The sequence below is a fragment of the Ceratosolen solmsi genome, unplaced genomic scaffold (genome assembly GCF_000503995.2).
Source record: "Ceratosolen solmsi marchali unplaced genomic scaffold, CerSol_1.0 scaffold70, whole genome shotgun sequence".
NCBI lineage: Eukaryota > Metazoa > Arthropoda > Insecta > Hymenoptera > Agaonidae > Ceratosolen > Ceratosolen solmsi.
The window spans coordinates 306,597-324,666 of record NW_011948448.1 but is presented as its reverse complement, the minus strand read 5'-3'; the positions used below and the strand labels follow the sequence as shown (position 1 = coordinate 324,666).

Below are 18,070 nucleotides of genomic sequence, written 5' to 3'. Positions count from 1 at the left end.
AAGGACGGTCAACAATATGATGTTTCCTTAGTTTATTCATTGGTAACCTTCAGTATTTAAATGTTATTGCTTTTATCTTACTTAAATTCACTCAATCTCAACGTGTCCCAACGGATGTTCCCGCGCGTACTTTGCCGTTACTTTTAGCTCGAGTATACCATTACATTCACACAAGCCTTTTTTTGCATTTACATAATTAAGTAAAAAAGAGCAAACGATTGATTACGATGTTCAACCGATGTGATTATTGAGAAAGTTAACATAGCCATTTGAGTCCATTTAAAAGGATAGAAACATAACTTTTACGCGTTAGAGTTATGTTTATTATATTTCTGTATTAATAAATATATGTTATGAAGTTTCTAAGTATATTAAAAAGTCATCGATCAATTTTTATTAGTCAGCTTACCTCTGGAGCAATTTTTCTTCATTCAAGCATTCACATCTTTTTAAGATATGTTTTTCCTGTATAATGCGAATCAGTGACCATCGTGTATCGATATGCTACCTCTTCTAGATGTATTTTGAAATTAATAATTTTATTTCATACTTGAAAATCTCTTATATATACTTATTAATCTAATATGTGCATTAAGACATTGTCAATGCCGTTAATTCCGTTTAATTACGTCCGAAGCATTATGTAGGTAATTAATAACAATTTTATGAATTCAAACGAAATAATAAATGCAAATTGAGATTTTACTATTTCAAAGTTTAAAATACAAAGAATTTTCTTGTTGTATAAATTAAAATCAGGTATTTGTATATAAGAAATAACGCCCAAAAGAAATATATATGTTTTAAGATTAAAATTTTATTATAATTTCGTAACGTTAGTACGTAATGTAGATTTTATCGATAATATGTTAAGTATATTTTTGTAATATACTGTTTGTCATTACAAATATTCGTTAAATTTATTTTTTGCATACGAAAATTGTACCTATTTGTATATTGAAAATATATAACATATTTTCTTATATTATCTTTATATTCATTACAATTGATTTAAGAGCATGTAAATAAATAAATCTTAAAGACTTTTCTTAAACAACTACCGTTCATTATTAAATTTCTAACATTTTATAGCTAGTATTTCTTTAATTTATAAAAGACCCCCAATTTTAATTGTTGAATATAAATTAATCAATAGTATATATGGATAAAAATTTATAGTTATATTAGTCCTAAAGTTTTCTTATCTTTAAATGAGAATAGTCTTAATTCGCTATAAAGTGACGGATGCTGAAAATACAAATTCCATTGTTCGTAATAGAAAATTTGACGATATAAATATAAATAATATATTATATTTTGAGAATTTAATAGGTAAAGTTTTAAGGTATAATTATACACAAATGAATAGTTTATTACAATCTTCCGAATAATTTATTATCTAAGAATAGTGTTATCGACCTTTGCCACCCATGACTGTTTTAAAAATATTGGAATATTTTGTTGATAAAGTAAATAAAATTTCGCCACAGGAATATACAATGGATAGTATATACCGAAATAGCTGATATTTTTTACAATAGTCAAAGTATTTCGTACTATATTTAAATTTGTTTTGTAAATAAAAAAAATTAATTTTTTAGTTAATGCAATAACGAGTAATTGTTATATCCGCATTACTCGTTCTTGACTTTAATGACAAAGCAACTTTTTCATTTTATTAATTTGCTAATTTTATTGGATCGTTCTGAAAATCAAAGAATAAAACGTTATAATTTCAATAGAAATTCAGTTGCGATAGAAATAATACATTACAACTAATTAATGATATATACCGTTATAGTTATTGTAAAATAAATCACAAAATACTCAGTATCAATAGAAATTCTTCTGTTTTTCAAAATTAATAATTTTTAATGTCCGTCAAAAATATAATGTAATACGTGTAATCTTCATATTAAAGTAATCGATGGTCTTTAGGCGGCATAGTTTTAAAATTTTATGACTGGACATGTGAATATTTTCATTGAAACATTGTTACGTCTTAATGTCAAAATATATTTTCAGCTGATTTATGACATTTCATAAATATGCGACTAAGTATCTATCCTGACTGACAGAAAAAATTCTGTCACTTCTTTCTCCTCATGTTATGATGTATCGTAATTGAGACGAGCCACGCCTGTCAAGGCACAGAATAAAGTGAAAAAACAGAGAGAGCTAGATAGATAGATAGATAGAGAGAGAGAGAGAGAGAGAGAGCTCTTATATTACAATATACATTACACTGTCCTTTAATCTTTTTCTATTTTTTGTAATAAAATTGTGCGCATTTGTGGCTGAAATATGTGGAAAGAAATGAGCCCGTCAATGGTGTTAACATCGTGACTAATGACAATATTTACACCAAACATTCGTGATAATTTGATGTTGTAATTAAAGTTCAGATAATTCTCTTTTTCTAATGTCTTTTTAAATTATAAATTTAATAATTATTAGATAAAACACTTTGGTCTAATATGATGTAATTTTAATGGACTTCTTGAATAGTAAGAATTAACACGAAAGCATCAAAATATTTATGTAATACTATACAAATTACATATTCATAATATATTAATTACGTAAATCAATAATACTCTAATTTTACTAATTTTCTTTCTTTCATTCAATTACTAGATACGTGATATATAAAAATTCTTATTCCAAATGGCTAGTTAATTATAGCTTCTACAAAGGCATCATGATATTGATCGTTATTCATTGTAATTTAACGAATTAAAATTCTTCGATCTTTTTGAACAAATGAATCAATTAATTAATAAAAAACAAAAAACAAAAAAAAAAAAAAAAAAACGTATTAAACAAAAAATCATAATTCTCCTTTAAACACAATTTCAATATACCAGTATAGTAGATAAATAAGTTAAAGAAGAAAAAAAACGTAAGCAGTGCGTAGTATAGATTTCAGATAAAAGAAGGAAAAAATCATTAACTGAGTATATTATGGAAGATTTTAAGAAAGATTCCCTCTAATGAAAATCACTCGTTCATTCATAACCTCGCTGACACGCGACATTGCGATTGCATGAATAAACAATTTTAGCATGTCAGGAAAAGGAGTTAAGAAAAAGTATGTGCGTGCGTGCGCGTGTGTGTGTGTGTAGGAGAATGATGTATCGTGAGGCGAAAACCTCGCGGGGCAGTTAACCTAGTTAGGAAAAGTGTTCGCGTAAAAGTCGCAAAACTTTGAAGCGTAATAACTCCTACGTAGGGTGTGCGTGCGCCATATGCGGAAAATCCACGGCACATATGACAGATATTGGATTAGATGTAAAGAAATAAACTTTAACTCAATCTTGATGATTATTTTTATCATCATATTTATTTTTATTCACTCGTAAAATTATAATATTGAATTATAATATCGTTTTAAGCGCGTAACGAACCGTGAGTACTGAAAGAAGCTCAACTTTTGTCGTGATCGTTTGTAACGAATCTGCATATATCAATATTAAATTTCTTATAATAATTATATGCTTGATATATATGACGTATAAAATAAAGCATTATAAACTTTCATAATGCATCCTTCGATGTTTAAATCTGACTTTATAAGTAATATAATCTTTATGATAATTGTCATAACCTTTTAAATTATTATCGTATTTGGTAGATAACTCGATTTTAAAAACATTAGCAATGTAATAAAAGAGGCAATTATCGGTTGATTTCGGAATTATGCATAAATATAATCACATCAATGCGCATTCGCCGTTATAATAAATTAATTAACAATAATAATAGGAAATTATTAGAAAAATAGTATTATTTATTTTCATAATTTTCGTTGGGATTCATATTTTGAGGCTACTACTTTATAAATTTAAAACGACGATTACATTTTTAATGTGTATTGTATTGATTTCTCTATCGTGTTGTGAAAATAAATAAAACCTTAGGTTAATTTGATATATTAGCCTAAGTATTAGAAAATTAAATTAAATTTCTTTTCATATTGTAAGATTTTTGTTTCTCAATTCTTCAATTTTTACAACAAATTAACAATTTCTACAATAATCAAAATTTCCAATCGACAACAAACAATGTATATCTTGACATTATTGCGAAGTAAATATTAATATAAAAAATTATATTTTTCTATTTGAATTTCCTCTATATTTCACAATAGTCTTCATGTTCATAAATCCGACGATTAATTATAATTAATGACTTTGATATAATTATTGAATTAAATAAATAATCCTTTTCGAGCACTTTTTCTAGCTATTCGATCAAATGTAACTTTAATAAATTGCGAAAACTAAATAAATGGCATGCATTATAGTAGTAACTATAATGAAATATAATAATTTCTAATATAGATAAGATTTGAGCCATAATAGTTTTTTCTTATAGTATCCTAAAACTCTGCTCCTTTGTTCAAAGAAATTTTTATGTATTATTTTCATTATCAAGAATTGTTAAAGTGCACCGAAGCTAATTTACTTTTCAATCTCAAGATTAAATATAAGTTTCCTTATCGGTGGTTCGCCAATATTGTGTATTAAATTCTATACGAATGTTGTACGTTCAATTTGCAATTTTACGGTCTAATATAGTAAATGAGTATTTCCGAAAGTTTGTTATGTTTGTTATTTTAATAATCTTGATTGTCACTTTAAGATAATGAAAGTTATATTTTATATTATAAGGGCATAATTAATTGTGCGTTAAAAGAATTCTTAGTAGTTTTTTTTTTTCTTTTTTTTTTTTGATTTGATACAAGATTTTAGGAAATAAATAAAAACATATCGATAACATTTAATGTCGATAACAATATTTCATTATAATTTCATAAATTTCATTGAATTATTGATTCGGAAATTCGGTAACATCGTTAAAATTTAGTACTTTGTCGGAAGCGATCGACGTGCATTGTAATCAAAATTAAATGCATTATCGGTTATCTTATCGAATTTAACGGTATAATTTTTGTTTTAACGAGCAATATTTTTTTTGTAATTATATGCCCGTAGGGTGCTGCCGCGCGAAAATAGTGCAGCAATTGATGTAGCAACTTAACAATCTAATATCGAGATGCGGCGTTAAGAACTATAAATAAAGAAATGTCGAAAGTAGAAAAGTTTTTGGTTAAAATTGAAAGATCATACGGGTATTCGCGTGTAATTGTCCCACATTGGCATGTGCCATGAGCATTCCAAATGCTAGAGGCAAAATAAAGCTCCAACGCTACTGGATCCTGCCAGAGGCGCTCGCCGCTAAAAGAAACCGGACGTTATAATTGCGAACAAAAGGCGTGGGAGGAGTAGCGAATCGAGCTCATGCATATAGTTCCGTTAGGGAGCAAAAGGCGAAAACACAGGATTGCATACTCGGTGCGGTATGTCACCGTAAAATAGCGCCGACACGATGCATTAATCTATATATTGCATATGATATATCAGAGTACAACTGTGTAAATCGCTCATTGGTAAGTGGCCAATTAGCTTTTCTTGTTTAATCATTTGAAGTGTGTTCGTTTGTATAGTCACTCGGCCGTTAATGTGCGAAAATTATAAATTATTTTTATATCAATAAATACTGTATTCGTATTTATTCGATTTGTTGATATAAATTTTTTTATGTTTTTTTCTTTTTTTTTAAATTCTATTAACGGCATTAGCTTATTTATGTAATAAGTTTCCGTATTAGAACAAAAATTTTATGTTAATTGTTCTTCGTTTCTGCTATAGAAGGCCGTTTCAGGCCAATTGAAACTCAAGGAATAGTCAGGCAATTGAAAGAATCATTCACTTTGAACATCAACGTTCAAATGCGAGCAATTACGAAAAGATTGCTTTAATATTATCTCGCGTATATTAATATCGTAATATTATTTAATTAATAGTCGATCTATATGAATATATATAAATTTACACTGCGAAATTATGCGAAATTTTAAACAAAGTATGTATACATTATTTTATTATTTTATTTACCTGTTGACCAGTAATAGTCAAATTAGTATAATAGAATTCCTGAACTTTGCTAATGTAAATTGAAATAAAAAAGAATTTCATTTTTATACCAATAATAATATTCTGTTTCATTATTAATCTTTTAATTTCTAGTTTAAGTGAATTTGATTCACTATTATAAATTTTATGTATTATAAAAATAAACACACACACACACACACACACACACACACATATTATTTTAAAAAGTCGTTAATAATAACAATCATTGCTAGAGACTACTATAATGAAATTTCTTTTATTAAACATAATTAGTTTAAAGCACGTTAAAGTAGAAGCGATGAAAGTATAAAAAGTATGCTTATGAAAATATAGGGAAAAAGATTTACATTTTGCTGTTTGTATGTGGTGTAAATTGTAATTTCTTTTATCGTAATTTAGAATACAGCTTTTTGAAAACTAATTATATATGAAAATGAGCGAATGGCACTGTTTAAAAAATTAAAAAATACTAGTTTTATGTATTAAGCTTGCCATTTATTTATTAAATGATATGCACTGAGTAATTGTTAAACCGTACTTTTGTTTGTTTAATTTATATTTTTCATATTATATATTAAATTAACTCTTTACAATCATTATGAAATGATTTTCACGAATTACGGTAAACTACTCTATGACAGGTCCATAGTTACGTTTGAATTCCTATGTTCATCATACCCTACACCACACTGTTTGCAAATTAATTATTCGTGTAATTTTTATGCTTACGTTTGTTGTTTTTAACGATAAATGATAATAGTTAACTATTTTATTTATGATCAAGTATTCGCATAATAATTGCTATATAAAATATAAATTAACCATTATGTTAAATAAATGAAGATAAAATTTGAACAAAATTATATATTATAATAAAATTTTGAAATATTTTTTATTTCTATCAAATATTATTCGTATAAGGTTGGTAGGCTGTTGTTAGAATGGACTTGGATTGATTTGTTATTTGTCTAGCAATTAATTACAATAATCAATCTAGCTATAATTCAGGATTCTAACTAAATTATATTATAATCTGTATTATACATATGTATCTATATATATTATATTAAACATATATTAAAAATAAATAATAGAGTACAAAAATTAAAGCTTATATTATTATATTGACATTTTATTTATCTCATTATCAATGAGATAAGACAGTAAAATTTTTAATATAAAATATTTCAAAGATATAAATACAAAGTAATAGGATTCAAATATGTAATATACATTTATAACAATGCGAAAAAAGCACATTGTATAAATAATTATAAATATTTAATTAAATACATATATAAAATTTATGAAATTCATATAATAAAGTAAAAAAAAAAAAAATCAGATATTTATTAAAAACCAAGAAATGCGAATTAAATTAAAACTAAATAAAATAACAACACTGAGAATATAATTTATAATGAAAATTTATATTGCTATTATATGTATTGAATTTTAGATCTATGAACTTTATGTGCTTTTGATGTGTGCAAATTTAATAACCATCATTGGCGCTTATCTTCCTATATTCTTTCTAAGCGTATGCTTTTGAATTAGCCTATTTTTTATTCTTATTCTCTCCTTTTCTGTGTTGTATTAAAAAAAAAAAAAAAAAAAAAAAAAAAAAATTTTTATCAATATATATTAAATTTCAATGATAGTACGTCCATTATTTTTTTTGAAGCGAGTCCATACTTATAGGGAATTACACTTGTTAATCAGACGTTATTGCTACGTATTATTGTTAATTCTTTGGGCCAAATAAAAATCATAAGTCGTAATAGAGTGTATATAAGAGTCTGGTGAAGAAGAGCTTATATGGATTATCGAAAACTCTTATGCTATTCAAGAATTAAAATTTAGTCGACTGACCAGCTATATTTAGTATTGTTGTGGATAACATTTTTTTTTTTTTTTTTATTATTTAAGGATATGCTACGAATATAAGTACAGGCACTTGCGATATATTATTCGATATAATTTATTTGCTACACAGCTGATATTTTAATAGTTTAAAAATAAAAATATATTCATTTTATCAATAAATAGTAATTTATTATTTACAATATTAAAATATTAATAAGCTTGTATACTATACTATACTATTTTACATGCATTTTATACATTTTTATAAAATTGTTTATTAAATTAACATTTTAAACATTAACGAAATTATGAAGAATGACTGTAAGAATTGAAATAAAAATATTATATTTAATGTAAACATTGAACTGAAATTATAATAACGAAATAATAAAAATAAATAAGAGACTCGATCAAAATTTTGCACCTGACGATTGTAAGATGCACTGATTATAAATTCGTGATCAAACTTACGCAATGAAATTATGATGAGCAACTAAATCTTTATTATTCAATATACTAAAATATATAAATATTTCTTAAAATATATCTTATAGTATATGGAGAAACTTAATTTATATACTTATATTATTAGGCCTAAAATTTTGTTTATAATCATATCTAATATATAATACTCAGAATAAAAACTAATTTTGTATCAATACATTTTGAATTATATTTTATTCGATTATATATTGCAGAGTGATTAAAGAATTTAAGTCTATTTTAATTAAATTTATTATTGAAATATAATTTTCAATGATTTTCTGAAAATTTTTTAATCAAATACATTTTTTATTTTATTTAATTTCACATTAGTTTTCATATATATCTGAATTTATAAATTATCTACAATATAGTTAAGTATTTCTAGTAATTGCAACGATAATTGCTATTGTATTTATTAGTATATATTTTATATTTTGAATTATCATTGTTAAAAACATCTTAACGCTCATCTTGCATTATGAAATTTTTTCTATCTATAAATCTATCTATAAACATTTATCATAAAAAAATTTTTTATGTAAACAAGATTAAAATATTATCTATAACAATTTCTTATAAAAATAATATGTTACTTGAGAGTATTTTCAATGTATAATTCATATCGAACGATATTATTTTTTTTTGTAGAAAATACACTCTATAGAAAAGGAAAGATGATGCAAAAAAGAAGAGAAGCAAGAGTTTTGTTAGCCTCGGCGTATGTAAAGCGATGAAGTTACAAATTGGCGTTCAAAGTAACTTTATTGTAATCAAGCAACTTTATACCGAGAAAAGCTGTTGATAAAAGTCAATCTAACGCAATCATGGATTCAACAGTTGAGACAATTGACGACGCCAAGAGCATGGATATTCAAAACAAATTTATTAATACCAACCTCATTTCTCTTAAATTTATGCTGTTTATTTTCTTTGGAGGTAATATATAATAACAAATTATTGGCTAAAATTGGAATAATAACATGAAAAGATAATAATTTATAATTTCATCTAAATTAGACATTAATTATATTTGTTTGTCACGTAATAGTGCACGTAATAAATAAAGTTATAAATTCATTCGTAATGGAGCAGGAAGATCAAGTGTAAATTTATCTAGAATAGAGTATATTCATAGATTTAACGGTAATGGTATTTGTTAAATATACTAGAATTCATCACCATGTAAAATTATTATCGGCTAATATCTTATAACTGTCAAATTGATCGAGTCAAAGTCATTGAGAGTAGTTAAAAATAAGAAACGAAGAGAAAAAATAATAATAGGCTATTACAGTTTATTCATCGTGATCTCACGATGTCGTTCGAATAATAAAAAGTTTAAGCCCAAGTGTTTCATTGCAGGGATGGGCTGTCTCCTTCCATTTCTGCCCCTGCACATGTTGGCGGTGGGTCTGACTGTCCAAGAGATCGGCACAATATCGATGATAGCCCCGGTGGTTGCGATCATCGGTCCGATGATAGCCGGACCGCTGGCAGATCGTGTTGCTGCCGCCCGGCTGCGCTCCCAAAATACCGAAGAGAAAGCAACGAGTCCGAACAACGGCCGCTACCTGCGCGTCATGATAGCCGTCTGTTGTGTTTTTTCTGCATTATTTTACTCATTACTGCTGCTGGTACCAGCGGTCGAAAGGATCGAGCTTCCGCACGAGCTGCGACCAGCTGTTAGGTTCTCCTGCGACGATCATGGCGCCGTTATCCATCAGGAAAGGTTGTTAAACAATTCGGCCTTAAAAAACCGTCATCCCATGTTCATTCACGATGTTCCGATCTTCCGGGCAAAATTTATTGGTTTTCGGGAGCGAATGAGAAGATGAATTGGCAGAAGAGCCGGCCGCATGCTTTTTATGCTCGTTCAAACTCGGATGACGTCCATCCAATTTTATTAAATAAGACTTTGGAAAAAAATACGTGTATCGGAATTGAACAGACATACATTGTCAATACATTGGCTAGACGGGATTAAAGGCAATTCATTTAAATTCTATGCAATATATAACGATGGGAAGCCTATTTTTTTCTTCTCGCTATTAAAAGAGCGTTTTCTTTGTTACCTTTTTTTTTTTTAATCTAAATGAACAGGATTAGTCAAGCTTTAATAAGACGTTATATTATCGCCTCGATGAATATAAATATAATAGCTCGAAAAAATAAAAAGAAAAAATCGCAATTCCATAAGAGTATCATTGTTAACTTAAAATAATATGCGGCGTAAGAGTGCGTGTGTAGGTATTAAATTCCCCGTTTATAGGTGCCGCGATGCTATTGGTTGTCATCGATGGTCAAACGAGGATTCGATCGGTGCATTGCGCTTGGAGAAGTGCAATTATGCGTGTTACCCATTCGATGAGAAGCGTAAGAAGGGCAAGTTTCCACCAGCTCAAATGGACTCATCTCCGGTGAGTGTCATTCCACTCATGAGCGACACGAGTCTCAACGACGACTCCGAGGTAGAGAGTAGTGGCGAGCTTGGAGTCATACCCCTGAAGGCTAATGGACGCAGCTCGTTAGCTCCGGAGCAAACGAGAGGGTTAAATTCAGGTGAGCTTCGTTAGTCGAGTTAATGTCATTAGCTGACGAGTATGCAAGTGCATCAGAATTATTGTTTCTCGATTGATTGAATCGATGAGCATTGCGTGCCAGCATTGCCCAGGCGCTTAATTATTATTCATATGTCGTCTTAGCTCGAGTCTCGCTCCAAACTCTGGGACTCTCATCAACATCTCACAAACATTATCCCAAGCTTAATAATTTTAGAGATTTTTTTTATTGGGATTGCGCAGGCAAATGGCGTAGGTACGCCCTACCAAAGAGCGAATCGCCACACGTTTGCTACGGTGACAGTAACGGTCGCACCGTTTGCCATGTTTTCACGGAATCACGTAACGGCGTGACGGTGAATGTGAGCATGAGGCAGGCCATCAATTCGGAAGATACGAACGACTGGTGCGTTTATCCGGTGGCGCAATTCTTCGACTGCAGGGTGCCTCGGGAAATCGAGCGTTCCATGGTTCAAGTTAATCAGACTTGCCTCGTCGAGTGCCTCCTCGACAATCCCTACGACAGCGATTTGGGTAACGAGATGTCCAATTATTTTACTTTTTTATCCTCCTCTCCCGCCCCGCCCCCCTCCTCTTAAATTATCCATTAGCCCGGTTGTATTGGATGAGAAAAGGAGCGCGTTGATTTAATGGGTAATGAATGCGCCGAGATGAGACATTTATTAGACGAAATTTTCTTAAAAAAGATTTTTTTAAAATGAGATTTTTAAATGCAATACTTAAAGTGCATATATATATATATATATATATATATATATATATATATATATATATTATTTAAAATTCAAATTATATATATATATATATATATATATATATATATATATATATATATATATATATATATATATATATATGAGTGATGAGATAATTTTTATCTTCATTGTGAGAAGGTAGATTTTTGTCTAATGACATGCTCGTTATAAAGGGGGCACACATTCAATAAATCATCGATCAAAAATTTTCCGAAGACCGTTATTAACGTAACTTGGCTTATGTGCCGTATTTTATGAAAATTTTTGAACGAGTTAATAGGTTGTTTAGAATTTATCGAGGAAAGCATTATAAGAATGAAGAATCGTCTAGCAAATCAATGTTCTCAATTCTAAAAAATTCTCTTAACACGATAAATAAGATAATCTTACGATTGAACGGAAGCTATAAATTACAAATTACACGATTTTCATTATCAATTAAAGTAGAGAAGAGCATATTGGCGGAGAGCCATTGCCGGCAGGTGATTGGTAATGAGCAATTGACGTTTTGGATGTATCTTGCAATCCGTTCTTTGGCCGACATCTTTCCAACGGCTGCCGTTGCCCTTATCGACGCGGCACTCGTAATCGCCACAAGAGAGACTTCCACGGGTCGCGGTGACGTTGGTCGTCAATTAGGTGAGTCTCGTTATTCACACTTCCATCCGTAAATTCCTAATCTTAGTGATCAAGAATTTTCATAATTTTTTTAAATCATCAATGGCTTTATCATTTCGATATTGCAAATCAAAAGGACTTTATTAAATATATTTTTATGACTAATAGGTAATAGGCAATATGCCGCGCAACAATAACTACACAATTACACATATAAACAATAAATAAAAATGATATTTCTCTCAAAGCTCCAATTCACATACTTTATCACATACAGTTATTTAAATGCAAAATTATTTATAAACTCTTCACTCTTAACTTACTTCATTCTTAATTCTAATAATAAACTCGCGAATATGAAAATGAGTCAAAATAAAGATTTTCGGGACATATTGATATTGCAATACGAGCATTATCTATCATGTTCAATATTAACAAACGTAATGTACATTTATCCTCAAAGGGGGTAAATAATAATGTATTAATTCGTGCATTACTTCTCTGCAATTAACATGGCTGTTTAAAACGGAGACTCGATTAAGGCTCGAAGGCTGTGGCTATCGATAATCCACAGTCGCCAATGAGGGTATTTGTCACCTATCGGGCGAATCTCTCGCAACTGAAATTCTCAGGACATTTACAAAAGCTCCTTTGTGCTCTGTCGATAAAGCGTTCGGCTCGTTGGGCTTTGCTGCGTTCGGCCCTCTCAGCGGTTACCTCGCCACTCTCCTTGGCCCCAGTCCGGCTTACTACGCGCCCATCGTGCTGCACGTGCTACTGGTCCTCCTGGCGGCGTGCATCTGCCTCTCCGCCAACGACATGCCCCTTAGTCCCCCTGAATGGTGGTGGCATACGCGAAATGGCATGCTCGCCCTGCCGATGAGCGCCGTGAGGAAATACGGCGGGGAAACCGTCGCCCTTCTCCTCGTCCTTGTGGTCATGGGGACCTTCTGGAGCGCGATGGACAGCTACCTATCCATGTAATTATCGCATTTTATCTTGCTTGGCTCCTTGAATTTCCGCAATAATTTCAAATGTTTATTTTAAAATGTTAATTAAATTCGTTGCCGAATCTCACGCGAAGTAAGATTATTAATGTAACGGCAAAGCTTTTCAAACTACGTCTCTTTATCACATTAAGCAAATGCATTTTTTTCCTATAGTAATGTACTTTATCACATAATGTAGATTATCGGAAATTCGGCAGTTAAGCAAGTTAAGCATATACGATCCTCGATTATTCCCGGACACGTTGATTCTAATTCTATAAGTTTTATGCGTTCTCTGTGTATAATTGATATTTCAATGTTCCAAGACATTTAGTTCATTTAAAAGGCACTGAGCTGTCAATTGGTCTGGCTCTGACGGTGGGTGCCTTGCCTGCGGTCCTATTTCTCTGGAAGTCCGAGCACTTAGTCGATTACTGCGGACACAGCAATCTTCTCATCACTGCATTCATTATTTATATAGTTAGGTATGTTAATTTATCCCTACGATAATAGCCAAATAAATCGATTATATTGTTAAGAGAGAAACGAGCTTTGTTTGTTGATACATTGTAATAAATTTGTGCTTCTTCAAGTCTTCATAAGGTCGAGTAAATTTATATAATTTAGCCTTTGGTCGTGTATAAGATTTAAAATTAATAAATAATAATAAATGAAGGCAAGAAGACTTTTGACGATTTTTCATGAAAATTCATGCACATTTATAATTTCACAAACAACTTTATGAAAAATGCCGACCGAGTCTGAGAATCGTACGTTTAGTGGTGGATTTATGTGTATCGAACGAGCAAACGAAACTAATGGAGAGATACAATTTCAGAGCTTTGATAGATTGATTAAAAAGTATTTCGAATCTCTGCTTGAAATTTATTTAGAATTTTAATGATGTTGTGTGTATATACATATATGGATGTACGCACATACTTAATTAACTTTAAACGTAAGCTTAATTGATGTATCAAGCATGCTCTGCGTCTCATGTAGTATTGTCTTTTTATGTTACTTAAATGAAACGTTATGTTCGTTTCACACATAATGATAAAAGTAGAATTATAATAATATACCTCGTATATGAAAAATAATTTTGATACTCGATTTGTTGTATTTGATAAGTTGAAAAAAAACAAAAAAAAAAAAAACAAAACATTAATTGTTTTAATTTTTCGTAATGTAAATTTTCGCAATATAATATACGTTTAATAGAAGTACAATCGTTCGTTAAAATGTTCCGTAGGTTTACTGGCTTAAGCATCGTTCCAGACGTTTGGTGGGCCTTGATCTCCGAGGCGCTTGAACTCTTCACCCTTGGGATGATGTGGGTCACAACCGTACTTTACTTCCGACATTTGATCCCACGACAAATGACTGCATCCGGTCAAGCACTTCCCGTTATCGCTCACTTTTGTATAGGTACACGACTAATACTTTTCTACAGAAAAAACGATAATTGCTAGTTTGTTTCAAATCGAAATTCTAACCCTTTAGTTTATTAAATTTAATGTCTTATCACAATGACTGCCGATTTAAACAATTCTCATAGCTGATAACAGTATTAGAAATATTAGAGAAATTATATTAAATTTTATACGTCTATTATAAATAAAAATATGGTTTTTTTTTTGTTTTTTTTTTTTTTTTGATTTTTTTGTTTTTTAAGATAATCAGAAATTTCAAGATATTATTATTATAGATTTGATAAACATTATACTACTACACTATGTACTTTAATTTTGGTATTTACATTTTTTTAAATACAATGTAACAATGTAACATGAAATAATTAGTGCCTATTATTTTATTTTATTTTATTTATTTATTTATTTATTTTTTTTTTTTTTTTTGAAGAACTTCTTCGATTCTTCGAAAAACACCAAATGGTATTTTTTATACTTTTATTTATAATAGAGAAAAATATGATTTTCAGAAAAATTTAATTTTGCCGTAAAATTTGTATAAAATGTTATAACTGTAAGTAGCGATTCAATTGTAATAAACTATGAAACACGTTCTTCCTAATTTCTAATTTAATCATTTTATGAAAAAAAATAATAGTTCGATATTAATCGAAAATAAAAAATTATAAACGCTTTTAATTTTACACATACATACGTTAAAATATATTGACTTCAAAAATATACTGATTACCATAAAATTTATATGCACTTGATTATAGTTTTTCAAATACATTATGTAGTATTTGTGATTTGTATATGTTAAGAAACGAAAAAAAAAAAGAAAAAGAAAAAAAGAAAAAAAGAAGAAAAAAAAGGCGGAAATAGCAGGCTCTTAAGTAAAATTAATAGTCGGTATTGGAAAAATATGAAAGTATAATTGTTTACTTAAACGAAATCTTTATACTGAAATTTGAAAACAGTAATATTATTAAAAACAAAACAAAAATGACTAGGAATATGTATAACTAAAATTATATGCAAAATAGTGCATAGTAGATTTGTTTGATTCTTTCCTTTTTCTACTTCATAAGTCTATAAATCTGTCGCTTCTTTAAATCTAAAAATATATTTTTCGAATAATGTATTTATTCGCTCAAGTAAGCGATTAATTTTCAAAATCAGCATTGAACCTCTAAACAACCAAATTCTTTCAAACTACAATTAGAACTGACATCATCATCTTAACAAAGGATGTGGCATTAGATAATTGAATATGATATTAAATGTTGCGCATGCTAAACTAAACGGCCAAATTGTATTAGAAAAATTAATTCATCCAAGATTCAACGATACATGTAAAATTACAAAAATCCGTGGACGTGTTAACAATTTGTAAAAGGTGATGCATTTACAATGAGATTTACAATATAATTTACAATATAATAATACAAAACTATAAAATGTTGATAATTGAAAAATGCAAGGCCGTTTATTTACAATACATTGATAAGTGAATAAGAAATCATTTTGTACAAATAAATTCGTTTTTTTTTTTGTTTTTTTTTGTTTTTTTTTGTTGTAATTTATACAATAAATGCTAAGTACGTAATTGATGATTTTAAATTATAAATGTTTTCATGTCGAATGGAAGGTCGTGCAATTGGAGCTGTTATTGGTGCATGTGTTGATAAAATCGACAAAGCCGACGAGGTGGAAGCGATGCGTTACATTTACCAATGTATGGCGATTGCCGCTGCTGCGACCGCGACATTTTATTTTGCTCTCTACCACGGTATATTCAAACCTAGATGCCATGCTCAAACGATTCAAGGTGCTCAGAGGCAACCATCGACCATCGTTCAAGGTGACTTGCCTGAAATTGCTTTATATATTTATAAAATTTGAAAATTTTAATAATTTCCTCACTGAACATATTACGAGCTTCAAGAAACAAAAAACAAAACAAAACAAAACAAAACAAAACAAACAAAAAACAAAACAAACAAAAAACAAACAAACAAATAAATAAATAAATAAATAAAAGCAAGATAGCTTTTATTTTTAAATTTAGATTATTAAAAAATGTGAAAGTCTAATTATGTTCTAAAAATTTTACATAATAATTGAAATATTCAATTAAGCGATAATTTATTGGCATTATTTTAAGATATTTATTAATGTAAACGTCATTCTCCGTACTCTATTATATTATAATATAATAGAGCATTGTTTTATGAAAATAAATAAATCATTACTGTAGTACATCTTAAAACTAAACGGCAACAATCGTTATTGAGTAACAAATAATCATAAAACATTGGTATTAAAATATTAATTTTTATTTTATTCCTATCAAAACAGTTTATCCGTAACATTAAAAAAAAAAAAAATCATTACAATAGTTGTAGGTATTGTGCTGGGGATTAAAAATTTTAATATATATATTTTTATATATATATATATATATATATATATATATATATATATATATATATATATATATATTCTAATTTTAGTACAAAATTATAGAATCCTTTAAATTTAATGAATTTTTTTATAAATTATATTTTTATTTAATTAAAAATAATTCTATGTTACAGCAATGAATGGTAATGGAAATTATACACCATTAAGAGTCTACCACAATGGTATGGGTAAAAAGGGACAGTTTCGTTATTAAAATTACTTCTAATCAGATTAAATGATGCCTTACATTTATCACGTAAAAAATTTATTTTTTTACATTATTGCATAGAAAGTTAATTATGATTTTCGTAAATTAATGTGCTAGTGCCCAGTGATTTTAAATGAACAATTAATATATTAAAATATTGTAAATGTATGAATAAATGAATATTATAAAAACAGAATTTAATAATATGCACCTAATAAAATCTGTTACATCCTATCCTTTGTTTTATTTATTAAAATTGTAAAATAAAATCTATAATAAAATTCAAGATTTAATTTAATTTGCAATTATTTAATTGTTTTTGAAGTTAAATAAATTATATATTTTTAAAAAATTTTAGTTACTTGTTAAAAGGACTTAGGTCCTTTTAATTTAATGTTTAAACAGATATAGACATTCGATACACTAATTTAGATATATTTTATTTTTAGAATGAGTCATTATTTATAATTTTATAGATGAATTATTTGGAAAAAGTTTTATCTAGGTTTATTTTATTCTATTTGTAAATATTTCCTTCATTTTATTTTACTTTCTTTATTTTGATGATTATAAAGATTTGGGCGTTTTATTATTGTAGAATAAAAAAATACATATTTAAAAAATACATAGAATAATAATTTTACGCAGATAATAACTTAGCACATTAAATTAAATTAGTTAACATTAAATCAATAGTCTCAAATTTAAGT

General features: G+C 28.4%; 1 protein-coding gene across 2 annotated transcripts; it reads left to right on the top strand.

Moving 5' to 3' along the window:
* The first annotated feature begins 8,986 nt into the window (after positions 1-8,986).
* Positions 8,987-17,518, top strand: LOC105366338 (uncharacterized). Of its 2 annotated transcripts, none has more exons than XM_011504748.1 (10): positions 8,987-9,269; positions 9,696-10,062; positions 10,603-10,892; positions 11,135-11,425; positions 12,115-12,306; positions 12,956-13,265; positions 13,601-13,759; positions 14,527-14,702; positions 16,338-16,550; positions 17,287-17,518. In XM_011504748.1, the coding sequence occupies exons 1-10, from the start codon at positions 9,158-9,160 to the stop codon at positions 17,364-17,366; spliced, it is 2,190 nt and encodes a 729-aa protein (XP_011503050.1). In that variant the 5' UTR covers positions 8,987-9,157; the 3' UTR covers positions 17,367-17,518. The 2 variants fall into 2 exon arrangements, with proteins under 2 accessions (XP_011503050.1, XP_011503049.1); XM_011504747.1 differs by having other exon boundaries at positions 12,112-12,306.
* The last annotated feature ends 552 nt before the right edge of the window (positions 17,519-18,070 follow it).

What these genes read in the sequence shown, in the direction of transcription:
- LOC105366338 (XM_011504747.1), top strand. Translation starts at nt 9,158, where the DNA reads ATGGATTCAACAGTTGAGACAATTGACGACGCCAAGAGCATGGATATT. An exon ending in TGACGTTGGTCGTCAATTAG is followed by an intron (nt 12,307 to 12,955) that starts GTGAGTCTCGTT and finishes CTGTCGATAAAG; the next exon opens with CGTTCGGCTCGTTGGGCTTT. An exon ending in TTCATTATTTATATAGTTAG is followed by an intron (nt 13,760 to 14,526) that starts GTATGTTAATTT and finishes AATGTTCCGTAG; the next exon opens with GTTTACTGGCTTAAGCATCG.